At 40.4% G+C, this 19,959-nt stretch overlaps 1 protein-coding gene across 1 annotated transcript; it reads left to right on the top strand.

Annotated features, from left to right (window-relative positions):
* Positions 1 to 452: 452 nt before the first annotated feature.
* Positions 453 to 19,128, top strand: LOC134797345 (microsomal triacylglycerol transfer protein). Its single transcript, XM_063769567.1, has 17 exons — positions 453 to 762; positions 1,158 to 1,355; positions 1,874 to 1,972; positions 2,286 to 2,450; positions 2,549 to 2,701; positions 7,362 to 7,525; positions 8,248 to 8,401; positions 8,540 to 8,710; positions 9,100 to 9,246; positions 9,884 to 10,019; positions 10,573 to 10,731; positions 11,027 to 11,163; positions 16,042 to 16,215; positions 16,435 to 16,828; positions 16,893 to 17,035; positions 17,132 to 17,349; positions 17,453 to 19,128. The coding sequence occupies exons 1-17, from the start codon at positions 553 to 555 to the stop codon at positions 17,604 to 17,606; spliced, it is 2,976 nt and encodes a 991-aa protein (XP_063625637.1). The 5' UTR covers positions 453 to 552; the 3' UTR covers positions 17,607 to 19,128.
* Positions 19,129 to 19,959: the final 831 nt, after the last annotated feature.

Here is a 19,959-nt window from a genome sequence, read left to right as displayed (position 1 = left end):
CGGGGAAACGTCACTGTCGCTGTCATAGTCATAGAAGGTAGGATCGTATAGAAGTGGTATACGCGTGCCTCCGTGAGGGACAAAACATACGCAAAAGCGACACTGTGATTGGTCGAATTCATTTGTTGCCCACCATAATCCATACTAATAAAAAGGTGAAAAACAAACAAAAAGTGAGACTGTTACAAGGACAAGCAATAATACCGCTTTCTCTGCTACTCCTACTGAAAGTTCCATAAGTGCATCTCGTTCGGTCGTTTGGCCCCTCCCTATATTATTGACATTATTGTACCTCTATGGTCATAGTCGTCAACTCGTATCATTTTATTACTGTCTCCGTCACTAAATAAGTGTAAAACAAAGACAGAGCATCAAGTTTCGATATTGAAACAAAAGTATCGATAGCGTAATGACGTAAACAGATAACAAAGTTCTAGTTTTAGCAAAGCCGGCAAGTTTGACAGTTTACGAGCAATATCCGGAGTTACGGGACGTGTCCCTAGTTGTCCAGGACGCGCGGGAGCAGTGTGACGTGGACGCGAAGTGCTGACGATGCTGGTGTTGTTGTGCGCGTGCGCATATCTGGCTGCGGGCGCAGCGGAGCCGGCGCCGGCGCTACAGGGCGCCTCGCGCTGGTCGGTGGCGTCCAGCGTGCTGCTGAGCGACGCGGCGACCACGGGAGGGGAGCTGGGGTATCGCCTGCAGGCCGCGCTGACGCTGCGCGCGCAGCCGCTGGAAGAAGGGCTGTTGCTGCACTTCACGGTACTCCTGCGCATCCTATACTACCGGCTTGTGCATAACTTAAAACTTCCTATATCATACTCATGTGCTCTCTCTTCCCATGTTTACATTATGTTATAACTGATTGATAATAATTATGTTCATGAACATATGTATAATATAATACCTACTTCATAATCAAATGGTCTAAAGTCTATAGGTCAAGGTAAAGTAAAATGAGTGTTAAAAGTACAATGAGTGAGTACAGGGCTGTGGCCGTGGTATCAAAAACAAAACATAGTTTTGTTATGTTGTAAGTTATTACCTTTTTATATACAAGTTTAGGCTTTAAAACAAGTTTAGGATTAATTAAATAAGTCTGTTTTAAACATACTTAACCATAATTTCACATATTATAAGAAACCCGCATTTTGCAGCTGGAGTCCCCTCAGCTGATGCTCCGAGGCAAGCACCGGAATGCAGAGTTCCTCCCGAAGCCTTCTATATGGGACTCCATGCCCAGCTCCGAGTTCCTAGCCGTGTGGAGTGAAGGCCACATTACAGAGGCCTTTCTTGACCCATCGGACCTTCCTGATGTGCTGGACTATAAGAAGGCTCTCATCAGTTTGTTCCAGGTTATTAATTAAATTAAATATCTTATTTACAGACTAACACACATACAATAGTAATAATCTTAAAAACCAAAAATCATCATTAAATGTTCAGATGATTTAATTTGATTTTGGTTTAATTAATTATTTATATTGTTATGATTTGCATAATAACATTAATAACTTACTGAGTTAATGATAAATACACGTAATTATCTTTTAAAAACAATGTGATGTTTTGGATAATGAGTTTGTGATGATTACAAACAAATATTGCAACAAATGATAAACACATGCAGCAATTAGATGTGGGTTCAATTAAATATAAGATGTCTCTGAAGTGCATAATAATTTACTCAGTTAATGATGTAGTAGGATGCAAATAAGAACCTCTATTTCTATGTCTAAATAATCTTTTGAATACAAAGAGATTTTCTTTGGATAATGACTTTATGGTGATTACAAAATACCTATGCCAACAAATACAGCTAAGTACTGTGTAAAAGAGATCAGTGATGAAAAATGTTTTGTTTGTTGTTCAGTTCCAAGCAGAGGAGGGTGAGCGCAATGAGACAGATGTGTCGGGCTACTGTCATGTGCACTATGATGCCGTCTCCGAACTGGTCTTCAGGAAAAGCAAGGTTTGTGCTTATAAATATACTGGAATTATATTTTTCGGAGACGTAAATGATTTATTATAGATTTAATAAGTATGTAGATTATTTAATTTCCTTACCACTTTTTTATTTGTATGTAAAAAGTTTTAAGTTTCCTAAGTAAGAGTCTTAGACACCATTTTCAACTGGTCAGGATAAAAGATTAGCTATTTCTCACAAATTAGTGTAGCCATGTATGAGCAGAGCCAAAAATAATCTAAAAAAAAATGATGTCTGTGTTTTAAACCTAAAGTTAGATTTAAATACCCCTCAAGGTACTTCATTACGTTGTCTCCAGATGCAATGCACGTGGCAAGAAACGGTAGACGAGGACGAGAACGACGGGTGCGCGGAGCGGCGGCGAGTCGTGCGCTACCAACTTACCTCGGCTGGAGTCCTCGACAGTATCACTGCTGATGAAGTGCTGCTTCTGCGCGGCACCGACCCATCACACGCGCTAAAGGTTAATCAATATTTCTTTTCTTGTGATCATTCATAGTCATCATCTCGCTGGTTCTAATCATTGTTTTCTAATACTCATTCCTGTATATAATTCCCCAGGCGCGCGCACTGCACATGCTGGCCCGCGCGGGTGCGCCCGCGCCGGCGCCCGCGTCTCCTGCAGATTTAGCCGCTGCGCGAGAGCGTCTACCCGTACTGCAGCCCACACCACTACCGCTTGAACTGAGACCCCAATCCGATGATGAGCCAAAGGTATTCTCTATCTCTCTTTCACAGATTTTGTCTGGGTTTTCTATACTACTACTGGAGTCCTCTCCACGCTAATTAAATTGCCACCAAAGTTTTACGCATAGTAAGACGCGGCCATACATTACCACCGCCAAGGGTGCCAAGTCGATGCCATTGCAAACTACTCTATCTCATATAAAACATTGTTGAGTCTAAAGAAATAAAAATACTAATATCCAAACATACAAACTTTTACATTTATAATATTTCTAGCTTTTGCCCGCCTCTTCGTCTGCGTAGGATGATGTTGATGACGATTGGTACAACTATCTCCATACCTACCAAATTTTATCTAAATCAGTCCAGTACTCCAGTAATTTAAGCTTTTCATTTAAGTGTTAAGAGGCTACCCGAGGTTTTCATCGATTGTTTACTCGTTCTGAATCGTATTTCCTACTGTTGCACTACAGATAGAATTACATATAAGGCAAACGGCTATCGGTTCTTCAATCTTTTATCTCCATTTTTGTTTACTGGATTTTGAAAGATGAATACTTATTTTTAGAATGGCTAGAAAACCAGTTTTTTGGCCTAAAATTGTTCAATTTGATGCCAAATATCTCGAAGACAATGAACTTTGAAGTTAATCTGGGATACTATATTGCTTAAAGCCGTTGTTGTTAATATGATAAGCTACAAAAACATTAGAAAACTAAGGGATTCAGTTCGAAGGTCATTGGGGCATGGGATCCCCTTAACAGACAGACAGAGTAGTTACTTGTGCATCATTAGTATTACATAGTAGGGATATCGATATAACAAATTAAAATAAACCAGCAAAATGAAACCTTATAATCATAAAGACACAAGAACTTTGAGTAACAAAAGCTTTCCCAATTATCTGTACGTGATGTAATGTACAGCCCATGTCGTAAAGCCACGTCAGCGTCAGCGCGGCGCGTCTGTTAAATCAATGCGTATCGCGTCCGTGAACTTAGTTCGTGGAGATAGCGCCGCTTATCTCACGCGCACTGACCCCTACCCGAACTGTTGACACAGTTTAGGTACTACAATGTAAACCTTGTTGCTAGGGGATAAGGTAAGTATATCAATAGTCAATTAATTTTTGCTGTAATTACGCGGTTGGCGACGGATAGGATATGTATCATTCATACAAGAATAGCTACGAACGAAATTGCAATGCGTTTATATTCCTGCTAGTCATGACATTAGGGTCGCAATTATAGGAGTCAGTCGACCACTCAAGAACAAATACCTAATAGTCTGCAACAAAATTAATAAATTTGTATTTGCAATAAAAAAAATTAGACTTGTAACATCACATAAAACTGCCCTGTCAGTATATTACGGATACGTGTGTTCTGCTCTCAGATATGGAATTGTATTGTGGGGTAACTCATCTGACATATCGAAGGTTTTCATAGCTCAAAAGCGCTGCATACGAGCGATATTCGGTTTAAAACCTTTAGACTCATGTAGACCTATATTTAGACAACAAAGGATTCTAACGCTCACATGTTTATACATCCTGGAGGCATGTACTTTTGTAAAAAAACACATGGATCTATTTCTAATTAAAGACAATAATAATAAGCGAATAATTACACAAAAACCTTTGAACATGCCAGTAGCAAATTTGAGCCTATTTAAAAAGAATGCCTATTATATTAGGTCATTACCTATGAAATTGGCGTTTTGTTCGGAGAATTTCAACGAAACACGAATTTCCATACAATTAATTTTGCGGATATTTTTTTGATGGCTAATTCAAACCAAACAAAATTTTTCCAGTAATTTTTGACACCTTTAAGGTATGTTTTCAATATCTCCATTTCTTGAAAATTGGTACCATTAGAAAAATATAAGTAATTTTAATACTCGAACCGACAGCACATGAAAAGACCTATTTTCAAGGCTTAATTCTGAACACTTAACAATAAAAAATAACAATTAATTGCTGTCAAGCAGTTTGGCGAAATCATATTGTAGTTTTATTGTAATTGTGTATGTACTTTTGTAAAAAAAAAAAAACTAGGATCAGACTTATATCTATGAACAAAAACGCCAATTTCATAGGTAAGGACCTAATATGTTAAGCAAAATTTATAATGCAGTGCCGAAATCTATTACTAGTTTGGACATAAATTTTATACAAATCTTAAGACATGGCTAATTGAAGAATGTTACTATTCATTAAATGATTTCTTTAATAATAACAATTTATAGAAATTGACATATTTATTACGTATTCTGACATTTAGTATTAATTATTGCCTTATTTTTACAATTTATATAAATTTAGATTTCAAAATAGCCAAATTATTAATGATTAATATTAATTTTCTTTTTGCTCTCAACTCTTAATTGTATATAAGATTGTTTGCATGTTGCATGTTGTAAGACTTGTAAGAGACTTTAGATATAGGTGTACATTTTGCATGCTGCAATTCAGCTAAATGTGTGATGCTTTTTCAACTATAATATCTTAGACCTTTTGTTACCACATTTAATGCAAATGAAGAGCTTACTTACTTACTTACTTACTTACTAATATTTAACGTACATGACTTATATGATGTAAGATTTCAATAGAAAATTTACTTGAATGATACAATTTAAATGATTTAATACTGTATTCAAATTAGGTATAGGTACCTAATCTGATTTTGACTTTTGCGAAAGCCGATAGATCGTCAATTGGAACCAAATGCGTCGCGAATGTTACGGAAAACAGGCGTTTCCTGCGGACAATGTACCGAATAGTTAACGATTTTAGTACATTTTCCCAATCCTTGCATCTTATAGCTTTTTAAGAAGTAGAAGGGAGCAAGAAAATAAGGTCCATTACTTGATGATGTCCACAGCAATGTTTTTGAAACCTGATGCAGTGTTGTAGAATAAGTAGAATAACACAACAATTTATAGGTTATGCGCAGGTTTAGCTGTTCACGATATGCTTGAGACACACATATAATATTTACCTCCTGATTTGATGAAAACTATCGTCGTACCCCTTGTTAAAAATTCTACAGGAGATCTCGCGGATAAAAGTAACTATAGGCCGATATCTTTGGCTACAGTCACCGCTAAGGTACTAGATAGGTTTCTTGACACTTGTTTAAACCAACATGTTAAATTAAATGATGCCCAATTTGGTTTCCGGGAAGGACTATCTACGAAAAGTGCAATATTAGCCTTAAAACAAGCTATAATGTTAAGAGAAATACGCCTGTTTATGCCTGTTTCTTGGATATTTCTAAGGCTTTCGATACCGTGTCGTATTATATACTGTGGTCAAAACTGAAGGAGACAAGGCATAAATCCGGCTGTGACGGGAATCATGTCGCACTGGTATAGCAAGCAAATAAACATGGTAAAATGGGCTAAAGAATATTCGGATCCGTATGTACTAAAGTGCGGGGTGAGGCAAGGGGGGCTAACCTCGCCTAGACTGTTTAGTATGTACATAAATGAACTGATTGAGGGGCTCAGCAGCACTCATGCCGGTTGTAGAATTAATGACGTTTGTGTAAATAATATTTACACAAAGTTTGTACACGTGTGGCCTGTGGGCCAGTTTCAGGCTGAAGACCTATAATACCCTGCATATCCAATATAATAACATTTTCAGAATGCTATTTGGGCTTCCTCGATTCTGCAGCGCCTCTGGGATGTTTGCCGATGCTAGCGTAGAGGACTTTTATGCCATAGTAAGGAAGAAGACGGCATCTGTGGTGATGCGGATGAGGGGGAGCTCAAATGGCAACCTGAGAATGATAGCAGAGAGGTGGGACTCGGATATTCTCCGCCGATATACCGACCTTCATGTCTTACGACCTAGAAAATAAGTATTTTTATTATGTTTCAAGTTTACTAATGTAGTTTTATAAGTGTCTTGTAACTAACAATCTATGGATCTCAGGAATCTGAAAATAAATAATTTTTATTTTTATTTATTTATTTAGGTCTCCATTTCATGTTTACGTTTCAGGTGCATTTGTCACGTATATGCAGTATCGGTTGCAACATCACGGTTGTGTTAAGTATACCCTAGTTTACGAGTTATATCGCTTCATCTGGCCGACTCGACTTGTAAATTCACTTGTAAACGGATGTTATGAGTGTCATTACTACTGTTTTGATATGGCTATTGTTCAATAAATTTATCCTAGATACACACATATGTCACATATTTTATTGTTAATTTTTATTTCGGTTTAAGCCTTTATTCGGCAGAGGGAATATATTTCCCATGTGATTTTGAACTTAGTGTCAAAGTGATAGGGTTAAATTTTGCATATTCAATTCTGACACCCTTATGCCTTATAAAGGGTTAATCCTGCAACGAAGCTTTTTTTGGGGCTCGCTCTTGGAACCTAATCCCAAAATTTGGGCAGGCCTTGGGTATTTACAAAAGTGACTGCCATCCACCTGACCTTCCAACCCAGAGAGACCTAAGCCATTCACTAAGAACGAGGCCTTTTAGGGGTTAATTTGGTTAGTTACAACAAACTCATTCGTACAAGTTGGGGTTAAAAGCTACGATACTTATAATATTGACGTCATAACATTTTTAGGAGCTCTGGCAACCAATCGTTGCTGCCAAGTAGCAATTTTTCTACAAGCAACCACACCCACAACCTCATGATTAGTCATTGCGCAGGAGTCCCTGTCCTCGGCACTGTCAGCGCACCGCGCGGCCATCGAGGAAGCGCGCGCCGGCAGCGCGGAGGCCGCCGCCGCCACGCTGGCGTTGCTGCCCGCCATACGTGCCGCCACGGCTAAGGAGCTGACAACTCTGCTCGACCATCCCGATACTGACGAGTTGTGAGTGTTTATGACCCTCAGTTGCTGTTGTTGCCCGAATTGAGGACAGCTTTTTTTGTTTTTTTTTTGTGTTTTTGTATCTGTATATTTTTTTTAATATTAATATTATAGGTTTTTTAATGTAATTCGACATTAAGAGACCATATACATCTCTAAGTAATTGTAATACGTTAGTTTGAATTGTTAGTTGTATTTTATAAAATTGTTGATGTATTGTTATTATTTTTGCTTGTATTCAATGTTGAGTGCCCTTGTGGCCTATTTGCTGAATAAATGTTGAAGTTTGAAGTGAATATGCTAAAATTAAAGGTTCTCATTAATTTGCACTTTCGCAAAAAAAAAATACTAGTCTTTAAGTGAACTTCTAAAACGTAACTACATACTTTTATCTAAGTATATTTTGTTTTTTAAATGTTACAATCTCCTAAAGCAGCGGTCGGCAACCTTTTTTTGCGTAGTTTTAGTAGCGTAGTTAACGATGAGTAAATTGACGCGGGCCGCACTTTGTTAATATTTATGACTCTATCAGACATTGTCGTTTCTCAATATTACATAGCCAGAGAGGCTCGCAGGCCGCAAGTGACAGTTTCACGAGCCGCATGCGGCCCGCGGGCCGCAGGTTGCCGACCGCCGTCCTTTAGTAACAGGTTATTTGACGATAGGATTTTTTTACAATCCAGTAAGAAATGTTTTTTAATGATACGGTTATTTTACGTTTTCAGAGAAGGCCTAGTCCGCGTACTCGGCCTGTCGGGGTCACGCGGCGCACATTTGGCTGCGCGTGAGACGCTACAACTGCAAGCGAAAGAACCGCCACGAGAACACCTCGGCAGGGAATACCTCGCCGCACTGGCTATAGCGCCGCAGGTGGAGGAGGTACGTTGGGGGAGTGGGAGGGGGGAGGGGACGCTACAACTGCAAGCTAATTGGTAGCTGCCGCGAGAATACCTCGGCCAAACTGTATTTTAAATTGTGTTTTATTGAAAGTATCCCGTTGTATGTTATTCTGTTCAGTTTGTGATCCGCGACGCGATGAAGCTGGGCGCCACGGGCGGCGCCCTCGCCCCCGCGGCGTTGCTAGCGGCGGCGGCGGCGGCGGCGGCGCACGACGCGCCTGCGCCTGCACGGGAGGCGCTCACTACGGAGATCAAGAACTCACTCACAAGAACCCTCTCCAAGTGCAAGGTAGGTATTACAGTAATGCAACTCATTACGATATTAATTGTTGTTGTTTGTGATATTGTTGTTTTATAATGTTTACATTTTGTTGAAAAACTTGGCCGCTTCGATATATCTCTACAATTATACCGATTGATTACCATTTAAATCTTTTAACACGCAACATGAGTACAAAAGCCAAAAGGCAGGCAGTGCATTTACTTAGGCATTATCTACATCGGAAATGCGTCAAGGTGAGTGCACAAAAAAAAATTGAAAACTACTTACGACACGCAATTTCCGGAGTGACAAAATGCGACAATCATACGTCACGCGATATTTTAATATGGCTAGAGAACGATTGATATTGCATATCTTATTGCTACAAGCGGAAAAAATCCGTGACTGCTCGACAGGAGGACGCATGCTCCGCGGCGCGGATCCTCGCTCTGGGACAGCTCCGAAGGCCCGAGCTGGTCGAGCTGTTGCTAGAACACGCCGAAACAGGCGCACGTGCAACCGCGCTAGCCGCCATTGCTGCACTACGGGCTGTGGCTAAAGAGGTAACTCATGTCATTTATGCTACTTAGAGACGCTACTATAATACTATAACACTATGGGCCGAGTCTAAGGTCAGGATAGCCGAGTTGTTAGAACACGCAGACAATGGCGCGGGCGCAACAGCCCTCGCCGCAATCGCTGCACTACGGGCTATGTCTAAATAGGTAACTCATGTCATACCATTGTCGACACGGTCAAGGGCCACTTGCGCCATCTAGGGTTAGCCACTAACCGGAGTTACCAGTACTCCGAGTTAGTGGCTAACCCTGGATGGTGCAAGTGACCCTAACTGACAATTCGTAAACCTCATTGCAAAGACACGATGGTGGCTCGGGTCGTGTCGTATTATACAAGGACCGCACCGATCAGGATAGCCCAGTTGTTAGAGCACGCTTAGATTTGCGCACTCACAAGATGCCTAAGCCTTCTTTTTATTTCAGTCTTAATTTTGACTAATGTGCTACCCAGATTAGTTACCTACTTTTAGTCTTACAAAAGTACCTACAAAAAAAAGCGTCCAACACTTTAATTTATTACGGGAGATCGACCCTTTGCGTCTACATGTGGTCTAGATCATTAAAATCTGCTGCCTTTTTCTGTTGCCAATTTATTTTGGTAGACTATAAGATATAATGTTAGCAGGGCTACTACGGTCCGCAGCGTCGCCGCCTCGAGGCCGTGGCGCTGGGGCTCGGCAGCCAACGGCCGCTGGACGTGCGCGCGGCCGCGCTGGAACTGGTCTTGTATTCTGCGGCTGACCGCCCGCTTGCCCTGCGTACGTATCTTTATTCAGAGTCTGACCAACCTAACTCTGCGCCCACTTTGCAGTACTCATACTACTTACTTCATAGTTTCAAAGGAATTTATTGTTTATCCCTCGTATGCTTAGATGTGAATTTAAATCTATTGTCTTCACTTTTTCAATTATAATATTTGACAGGCCGCATCGCTTTGCCTGCCAAGTTTGACTTGTTTCTCTCTAGAACGTGAATTTTGAATGAAGTTACCGCTCGAGAGGATTCCTATGCGTTATAAAAGCGAGTATGAGAGTTCTTAAAATGCCATTTTTAGTCTCATTCTGAAAAAATACAAGCAGTTGTTAAAATCACAAGCAAAAATATACTGGTTTTTGCTTGTAATTTTAAACCGTTTACAAGAATCCGCGTAGGGCCTAAAGTGCAGTACAATATACACTCCGTTTCAATCTAATTAGAACCCTTTTCAAACCAAAGTAGCAACGAAATTCAACCGAATTTACTATAACAAGCCCAAGGTTCAAATTAACAGTAGGAAAATTAAAGTTGTTATTTAACATGGTCGAATTTCAGTGGGACTAACGCGGGGGCTCCGCGAGCGCGGGCCGCGCGAGCTGCGGCGGCTGTGCTGGCTGCGGCTGCTGCAGCTGGCCGACACCAGCGCCGAGCTGGCGACGCTGCTGCCCTCGCTGGACCCCAGGCCGAGAGACTGGTTCCGGAGAGCGCATGATGGTACACTACAATCAATACTCCATAGTGCGGATATCATTTTAGTGTCAATGTGCCCACGACATGTTTGTCACACCGATGTTTCTTAGGGTAATCAATAGCTGTGTGTTTGAAAATATTTAGACGTAATCATGGCAACTAATTCCAAGGAAAAGTTGTTAGCCCAAACGACCACGTTGCTAATCGGACTGGATTCTGTCGCCGCCGCGGGGTGAGGTAATTCCTTTCGAGGCGGGGTGGGGCGAGGCATCCTGTATGAAATACATACTGAAATAGTGTTACTTATTTTCTGATACAGGTACGTCGTCGGTGCTGGAGCGTGCAGCACATTGGGCGCGGCTGGACTCCTCGCAGCTGGCCAACGCTGGCGTGCTCAGCCGAGGCAAGGTGGAGCTGGCAGCACACACACCACTCGAACAACTACATCTGCTAACCGTGAGTACTGAGTACCCATATCGTTGTGTAGGTACATCGTCGGTGCTGGCAAATGCTGGCGTGCTCAGCCGAGGCAAAGTGGAGCTGGCAGCACACACGTCCGCCGAACAACTACATCGGCTCACCGTGAGTACCGAGCTACCGAGTACCTATATAATTTACTAGCATTCCATTCCGGAGTCCGCACAGAATCCGCTCGACTCTGCGAACAACTTTGTGACTCTGAACACGTAGTCCGCTTTGCTCACTCTTATTTATTTCTTCTTCCTCGATTCCTCTTGACTGAGGGTCGCGACTACCTGAGGTCGTTATTTTGTGCACCAAGGCTCTCCATATTTATTACTTATTTATTTATTTAGAGGATGTATTTCTTTGAAGTTTGACATTGCGAGTTAAACGGAGTCCGTACGGAGCCCGTCCGGATTTTTAGTAAGTACTTAATAATGTAAATTATAAATTAACTCACAAGTTAAACTGGGTACAGGAGCTGGAAGCTATTGAAAACGTAGTTAATTCTGCCTGCTACGCCTTAAGAAGCCTCAGAGACGAAATTAGTGTACATCAACTAAAAATAGTATATAATGCCCTAATTGAATCAAAATTGCGGTATAGCATTATGTTCTGGGGTAACAGTTTTAGATATAACGTGAACAGAGCTCTAACCGCTCAAAAAAGGGCAATAAGAACCATATTTCGTATTCCACCGTGGGTCTCTTGTAGGCAATTTTTCCTTAAGCTTGGTATACTTACCGTGCCCTGCTTATACGTACATAGACTACTTACGGACCTTGTCAAACACAAGCAAAGATTTGAAACGCATGAAGAAGAGGAACTGCGTATTTTCACACGCACTAAAAATTTTAAAATACATTTTCGCCCTACTTCACAGATTGAGGAGCACTGTGTGAGACATCAGGCTGTTAAGTTATTTAATAAACTGCCTCAGCATTTGAAAAATATTTCAAAGTATACTATCTTTAAGCAAAAACTAAAGCAATATTAACTCACATTTATAGACGGGTCTTACGCGAATTTTATCCAATTACCTTGATTTACCGACGTTTCGACACAGGTTTCACTGGTCGTAGTCGCGGCTGACTGATGTCCCAGCAAAATGTCAAAACAGAGATTTGTGCAACTTTTTTTTTTTTTTTTTTTACTAGCCCATGTGTGTGTCCCACTGCTGGGCAAAGGCCTCCCCTCTCCCTTTCCAGTCCTCCCTGTGCTGAGCAAGATCCCGCCAATCCCGCTGGAATGCATCCAGGTCGTCCCGCCATCTCTTGTGCAACTACCCGACGAAAAGTGTATGGAGAAGTTTGGGGTAGACATCACATTTTCAAACCACCCCCTACACATAATGTTAATTATTGTCAATAGTCCGACACGCAACACTCACAATATCCACGCACCCGTCCGAAGATAGATCCTTTGGCTTTAACTTTTGTATTGTGAGGTGGGACGTAAATACAAACAACTGCTTGCTATGATATTAGTATAATGCGCTCTCAAATGATACATGTGTAGCCTTATATTATATACTCTAACACTGTATATGTGTGGGTAAGGTGTAGCACACACTACACCTTCCCTCCTGGAGAAAAAAAAATAGATTACTGTACCTAAAACAAGAAAACGATAATCTATTTTTTTTTTTTTAAATAAGTTTATATGTATAAGCAAATAATGCAAACAAAAAGACAATAGAGTAGGTAATACACATTGTAAAAATAAAATACTATTAACCTCATGAAGAAAAACACATTAAATTCGTTAGGTTTAAAAAATGCATTACTTAGTTTTTTATAATTTCAACATATTTCTTTGAAATACATATTGGTACAATTTTGAATTTAAAATATAAAAAAAAATGTTAAGATCTTGGAATGTAAATATTGACCTCGAGTTATAAAATAAAGTTCTGCATGTACGGGATACATTACGTACATAATTATGCATCATTTAAAAATTATAATTATTTCTAAAGAAACTTACTACCTAAAATACATTTAAAAATAAACCAATAGACACGAGTTTAGTTTTAACATTAAAAGAAAAACACACAAAAGTTAAAGTTACTTAATAGGTAGGTAAATACTAAATATTTAGACAATTTAACACAAATTTTAAAGTTTACAGAATATTATACCTATATATATATATCCAATAGGTACATATCCAAAATTCCAATTCATGTATATTTAGCTATACAATTATTGTATACCTAGTTGTTAAATGAGTCCGTCTACATTAATGTTTCGATCGAAGGTACCTATGTACATCCTTAGTTGTTCTTCGTCATAATGTAAAAAATAGTAAATTCTCGAGTTTATTGTATGATACATATATTCGTGTATACGTATGACTTGCAAGTCTATCCTTTTTCTATATATTTATTTACGACGTCACTTTACTACTTTACAGTATATATTTTTTTATAAACACTTGAAGTGGGCATTTTATATGCATCACTTTGGCAAGGGTACACAACGCTTTTATACACGTGGTCGGCCGACCTTAATATTCATTTATTTATTTGCTCAGGATACAAGGATATTTTAATTTTGCGCGCGCACACATACATAATATATTTATAATCACATTCAGGCAGTTCTTTTAACACTTCCTTACATCATAACCTTCCATGTGTCCAAGGAGTCTCCACAATTGATACTCGACCGAATCATGGTCAGACATCCAAGGATTCCGTGCCTGCCTTGTATCCTGGCGTACCCTTGCTATACCGTATCGCTCAAGGCCGCCTCTCGGGCCACCGAAGATGCGATAGGCATTTTTATTTGTCAATTAGGTATTTACTTTCATTTCTTTCCTCTCAACAACAAACAAAAATAACAACATTCAAATGCAATCACTTAACTCACAGCAATGAAAACGTCAACAAATAAGAATTTCAGCAACTCTTAGTTGATCAGGCTAATCGTCCTTTGAAAAACTTATCCGTTTCAGTTCTCCCAACCACTTTACTAACGTACTTTCCCAACAACAAACTATTTTCTTTTCAATTAAACAATCCAAGACCAAGCTATCCATTATTTCACATTCAACACCTTTCTGAAACTTCCATAAACATTCAATTACTTATACCTATACATTATCAAAACTTGCGATCCTTGAAAACCATCGTTAATCTTTACAGTATCATGCCCATATCTATAAAAACTGGTCTACACAAACTCTACGCTTTCGCTGTTTAACTATTAACTCATTCTTCATAAGTAGCTATGTAATTGGTGTATAATTCTTGTATTAACTAATCTAGTCACTCCTTGAATAATATGTCAGATCCACGTTATTATAAATAATAACAAATTAAGTCCGGTACACAAAATCTTTTAAAAATCTTAAATACGAACAAAACATTTGTATACTAAAACACCAAATCTATGTAATGGTTAAAAATCGGTGTGGTCTCTGCTAGCAATTAATAAGTATCATTATGACAAAATTGATAAAACTTAAATAATCTAAAACTGTGCACAATGCTTCATTTTAAGACACCTGTTACTGAAATTTGAGATGTAATAACATACTCTCTGCATACCAAACCGTTTATGGGAACTCTTTCGCAACGCCGCGCTATATTTGTATTGTAGGTACTACACTCTAATACTCGTATACTGATTTACAAGGAATGATTTCTTTTTTAATATTTTTAGCACGTTATATGTAACACAATTATATAATTTAAAAAAAAAAACAACATGTACATATCGCTGGAGCAACCTGTGTTAAAATGTATATAAAATTAGATCACAAAAAAAAACTATTTATAAAAGTGAGAAATATTAAAGTAAATATTTATTTTCAACTAACCGTCCTTTTAACCATATAAAGTACTATAAGTATAAATTTAAGTGGATACAACGATATCCTTCATATTAATTGCTTATTACATATATTATTGGCAATAGCTATAATTTTTTAAATTAAAATTAACACTCAATAAAGTACACTGGTTAATTTATCAAGTTTCACAACGAAAACAAATATTTAGTTCAAAAGTTTACCTACAAAGAAATAAAAATTCTAAAAATATTATTTACCTACGTACCAACAATTAATTATTAAAATTTTCTTATAATCGTAACCTAGCCAATTATTTCACGTCAAGCACCTCTCTGTTTGCGCTGTTGCCGCCGTTCTCGTATCGTACCTCCTGCCCCGGGCTCGCCATCCTAGTCCAGGGACACCGACAACTCCCGGCTGCATACTATCCCAAACCGTTTATAATCCATAATAAAGTCCAGTCTTGTTGTACGTACGTAATACACTCTTGAAAAACGGTCCATTTATTTAAATCGTTATATTAAGGTCACTTCTTCACTATTTATTATTTTAGTCACTTCACTAAATGTTTTTGCAATGTTCTTGTGTTAATTTGGAAAAAAGTTTGAACAAGGTCACATAATTATTAATTACGATCTTCTTTGGCTCGACCTTCACTGGCCGCGCGGCGCGCCGCCAGTGCAGCACAAGGCCGCACTGGCAGGGTCGCCATGTGAGGTGGGACGTAAATACAAACAACTGCTTGCTATGATATTAGTATAATGCGCTCTCAAATGATACATGTGTAGCCTTATATACTCTAACACTGTATATGTGTGGGTAAGGTGTAGCACACACTACAGTATCACTGGTTGCCAAGTTGGCGATAAGTTGAAACCATCCTCCCTATTAAAATTCCTGGGGTGTTTCTGTGTATAAATGTGAGTTAATATGTGCTCAAAACGCGAAAGTTTAAAATATTATAACTAAAGCAATATTTGTTAAGAGGTTGCTTTTATAGCAATCTTGTATTGTTGATGAATAAATATGATATGATATGATCGTTTGAGAATATGTGTGTCCGTTTATCGGCAGGTGGAGATATGGACGCGCGGCATGGAGTCATTCGCGACGCCTCCAGTGATACCCGCCGCGGCGAGAGAGGCAGAGGACGAACATAAACAAGAGGATGAGGAAGCCGTCGAGGGGGGGCTAGCGCTCACTGTAGGAGGGGTCAGGAGGCCTGACGTCACGCTTTTCAACGGACAGGTACACACAATAGACACACAACGATTCAACGAAGCTTTGAAGGGGAGGGGAGAGGGCGCTAGCGCGCGCTTTTATGCTTCCTGTTTCTATATATTTACCACTATTCAATAATTGAAATAGAACGTAGTAATGTATCACCAATGACCAGGTATAAGGTCTCCAGTCTTTGTGTATGATTTTCCCATTAATATGTATTACTTTCTTTGGCTGGTTTTCCAGGGCGAGCTTCTGGGCCACATCTGGTCGGGCACGGGCTCCTCCCCGACGCCGGTGCTCCGCGCCGTGCTGCCCCGTGACCACGTCACCCACCACTACGCGCTGCAGGCCGGCCTTGTGCTGCGAGGGAGGGTGCAGCAGGCGCTGGCACTAGCGCAGGATGCGCAGGTAACGTTGCTGACCACATCGGGCACGGCTGCCTCCCCACCCCCCTCCCCCCTCCCCCGCGGCCACGTCACCCACCACTACGCGCTGCAGGCCGGCCTTGTGCTGCGAGGGAGGGTGCAGCAGGCGCTGGCACTAGCGCAGGATGCGCAGGTAACGTTGCTGACCACATCGGGCACGGCTGCCTCCCCACCCCCCTCCCCCGCGGCCACGTCACCCACCACTACGCGCTGCAGGCCGGCCTTGTGCTGCGAGGGAGGGTGCAGCAGGCGCTGGCACTAGCGCAGGATGCGCAGGTAACGTTGCTGACCACATCGGGCACGGCTGCCTCCCCACCCCCCTGCCCCGCGGCCACGTCACCCACCACTACGCGCTGCAGGCCGGCCTCGTGCTGCGAGGGAGAGTGCAGCAGGCGCTGGCACTAGCGCAGGATGCGCAGGTAACGTTGCTGACCACATCGGGCACCCACCCACCACTACGCCTCATAACTAATATTGTTTTAAACAAGTTGTGAGTATGTTGTTGATGATTTCAGGCACAAGTGTCCCTCTGGGGTCGCACGGCGCGCGCGGGGCTGGCGCTGCGCGGGGCCGGCGTGGAGTCCTGGACCCTGCGCCTGCGCACCGAGTGGGGCGACGTCACGGCGCGAGCGCGCGCGGAGATAGAACCGGAGCTCACTATCGCAGCGGCGCTAGACTTCTACGATAAGCCACAGTTGTGTGTGCATACCGCTGTTCCTGACTACACCTACAGGTATTTAAAAACAAACATTTTATTATTCGAAATTTGTCTGTCGCATCACGGAGGCGCATTTGTTACAATGTTACATAACTGATATGCGGCGTTAATCTTTCAGCCGCAACGTGACGCTGGAGTCCGTCCTGGGCGACAGTCTGCTGCGCGTGCGTCGCTCTCGAGTGACGTCACACCCCGTCCCGGGCCGCACGCTCGCCCTGGGCGCTCCCAACGACGCAGCCTGCACCGTGCTCGGCGCCGACCACCGCGAATAAACGTGCTACTAACGTTACGTCTATTGCAATCCATATTCTAGGACCTGGGTGATGTCACTCCACCTCCTAGCTCTATGTGCGCCTAATAATGCAGGTTGCACCGTGGTCAGCGCCGCGAACTGGTGTGAGTCGCGTCACTGGCTCTAGGCGCTCCTAATGAAGTGGCGTTCTACTCGCATAACATCACGAAATGAGTGACGTCACCGCCTGTCACGGGCCGCACTTCGCTCTCAGCGCGCTGACGTTCGCGACTGATGTGAGTATCAGTCGTAGTTGACGTCGGAGCCCGTCCCGGGACAACTTACTCCATATATCGTAGAAGAATAAATCAAAATCGCGTTTCTCTAAACCAGCAAATGGCTGTCGCTGGATGGTGTCACTAACGCCTTTCTCAGTTCCATCCATCTTGTTATGCGCTTAATCCTCTTGTCGGCCTATCTAGAGACCTGGCGGGTCGGTGACGCCATCTAGCAATAGACTAAATAAACTTTCCAATTTGGACACGATTTATTAGAGTTATTGATAATTCTCTCCAAAATAATTTAAACCAAAGCTTATGAATATAATATTGGGTATATTTGACACTTTAAGTGTAAATGTATTGAGTTCTAAATTGAGCAGCTTTATGAACTATCGAAGAAAATATATAAGACTGCTAATCTATCTGAAAATTTAGTTTTGGACGAACCTGGGGATCTAGCCAAAATGACAATCGTACATCGATAAACGCCAAACGAACAGAAAACATGTATCCAGATGACAGATGCTACCTACGCAAAGTTACGTGATTGTGTATTTCCATTCATTACCTATTTATTGTACCTGTTGTAGTTTCGTTTGGTGTTTTGTATCAACCGATTGTTACCTTGGCTAGACCCCTGTATAAATAAAATAATAGGCGTGTTCAGGCAGTTAGGGTTATGTTTTAAACGAAATATTTTTTCCAAATTATAAGTAAGACCCCAATCGCCAAATTATCTGTGTCACCTAGGTATTTGTGTGGTGGTTGCTGATACATGAATAGCATAAGGTGACCATTATTTTCTAGTGGTTATAATTAAATATTACTTTTAAATGGTTAAAAACGGTTATAACAATACAAAACTATTACATTCTAATAAATCTTCAATATTCCTCTTTTCTACTTCTACACTTGTTATTTTAAGTATTTTTGCTTTACCTACTGTACACTGAGCTATCATAACATTAAAATATGTTTATAACACCTTTATATGGTATATGTGTAGTTTAACATGTTTTGAATGTTCTGAGATGTAATTTTCAGGGCTAATTCCTGATTCCTGATATGATCGCAGGTGCCTTGTTGTATGTACATTTATTATGGTGTAAGTCTTAGTCTGTTTATAGTCTACATTATTTTTTAATCTTATACTTTTTACTAAATCTTGTATTTTATAAATTTTATTCGAGTCTCAAATTATTTGTAAGTTTACTGAATGTTGTTGTAAGCTCTCTATTTATTAAAAATAGAATCAATAAATAATTATATTTCAAATTTAAATTGTTTTTCTTTAATTCCTATCGATCAATATTAAGTCATTACAAGAAAAGTTAAACGAAGCGTTGGAAATAATTATGTGCGTTGGACAGCATAGCATTGTTGCAATCAATATATAAGACAACTTTTCTTATATACCTACCAAACTTTGCCTTTTCCTGACAATATTTCCTGGGATCGTTAGGGATCTATGTCTCTCTAGTTAAATAATTAGTCAAGTATTTAAAATTTAGGAAACTATTACAATAATATTTTTTTATTTCAAGATTTTACAACCAAATATCATTAATGTTTTTTTTATAACCTAGACCTAACTATATAAAGTATACTAAGCTATGCTATCACAAATAATAATAATAAAAAAAAATGTGTTTTATAAGAAGAATTCGGGCATATAATCGCAAGAAATACGGTGAATATATTATACCTAATACAACTTTTGGACAATTTTGAGTTGCGATGCGGTTATGATACATCTAGACACGCGGTAGCGTGTCCAGCCAAGTTCAAAGAAAAACCGGACAAGTGCGAGTCGGACTCGCCCACCGAGGGTTCCGTACTTTTTAGTATTTGTTGTTAGAGCGGCAACAGAAATACATCATCTGTGAAAATTTCAGCTGTCTAGCTATCACGGTTCGTGAGATACAGCCTGGTGACAGATGGACGGACGGACGGACAGCGGAGTCTTAGTAATAGGGTCCCGTTTTACCCTTTGGGTACGGAACCCTAAAAAGGAACAGATGACCTAGAAACTTGAAATTTGGCATCAAGGTAGACTATTAGGTGTAAGAGGGAAAAATCTGAAAACTGAAACTTTTTGACAATTAACCGCGC

The sequence above is a fragment of the Cydia splendana genome, chromosome 15 (genome assembly GCF_910591565.1).
Source record: "Cydia splendana chromosome 15, ilCydSple1.2, whole genome shotgun sequence".
NCBI classification, from domain to species: Eukaryota; Metazoa; Arthropoda; class Insecta; order Lepidoptera; family Tortricidae; genus Cydia; species Cydia splendana.
This window is presented reverse-complemented; position numbering and strand designations above follow the sequence as displayed.

Bases quoted from the DNA above. Each gene is read 5' to 3' on its own strand.
- LOC134797345 (XM_063769567.1), top strand. From the start codon at position 553: ATGCTGGTGTTGTTGTGCGCGTGCGCATATCTGGCTGCGGGCGCAGCG. The intron at 1,356-1,873 runs GTTATTAATTAA...TTTGTTGTTCAG, and splicing joins CTCTCATCAGTTTGTTCCAG to TTCCAAGCAGAGGAGGGTGA. The intron at 8,711-9,099 runs GTAGGTATTACA...ACTGCTCGACAG, and splicing joins GAACCCTCTCCAAGTGCAAG to GAGGACGCATGCTCCGCGGC.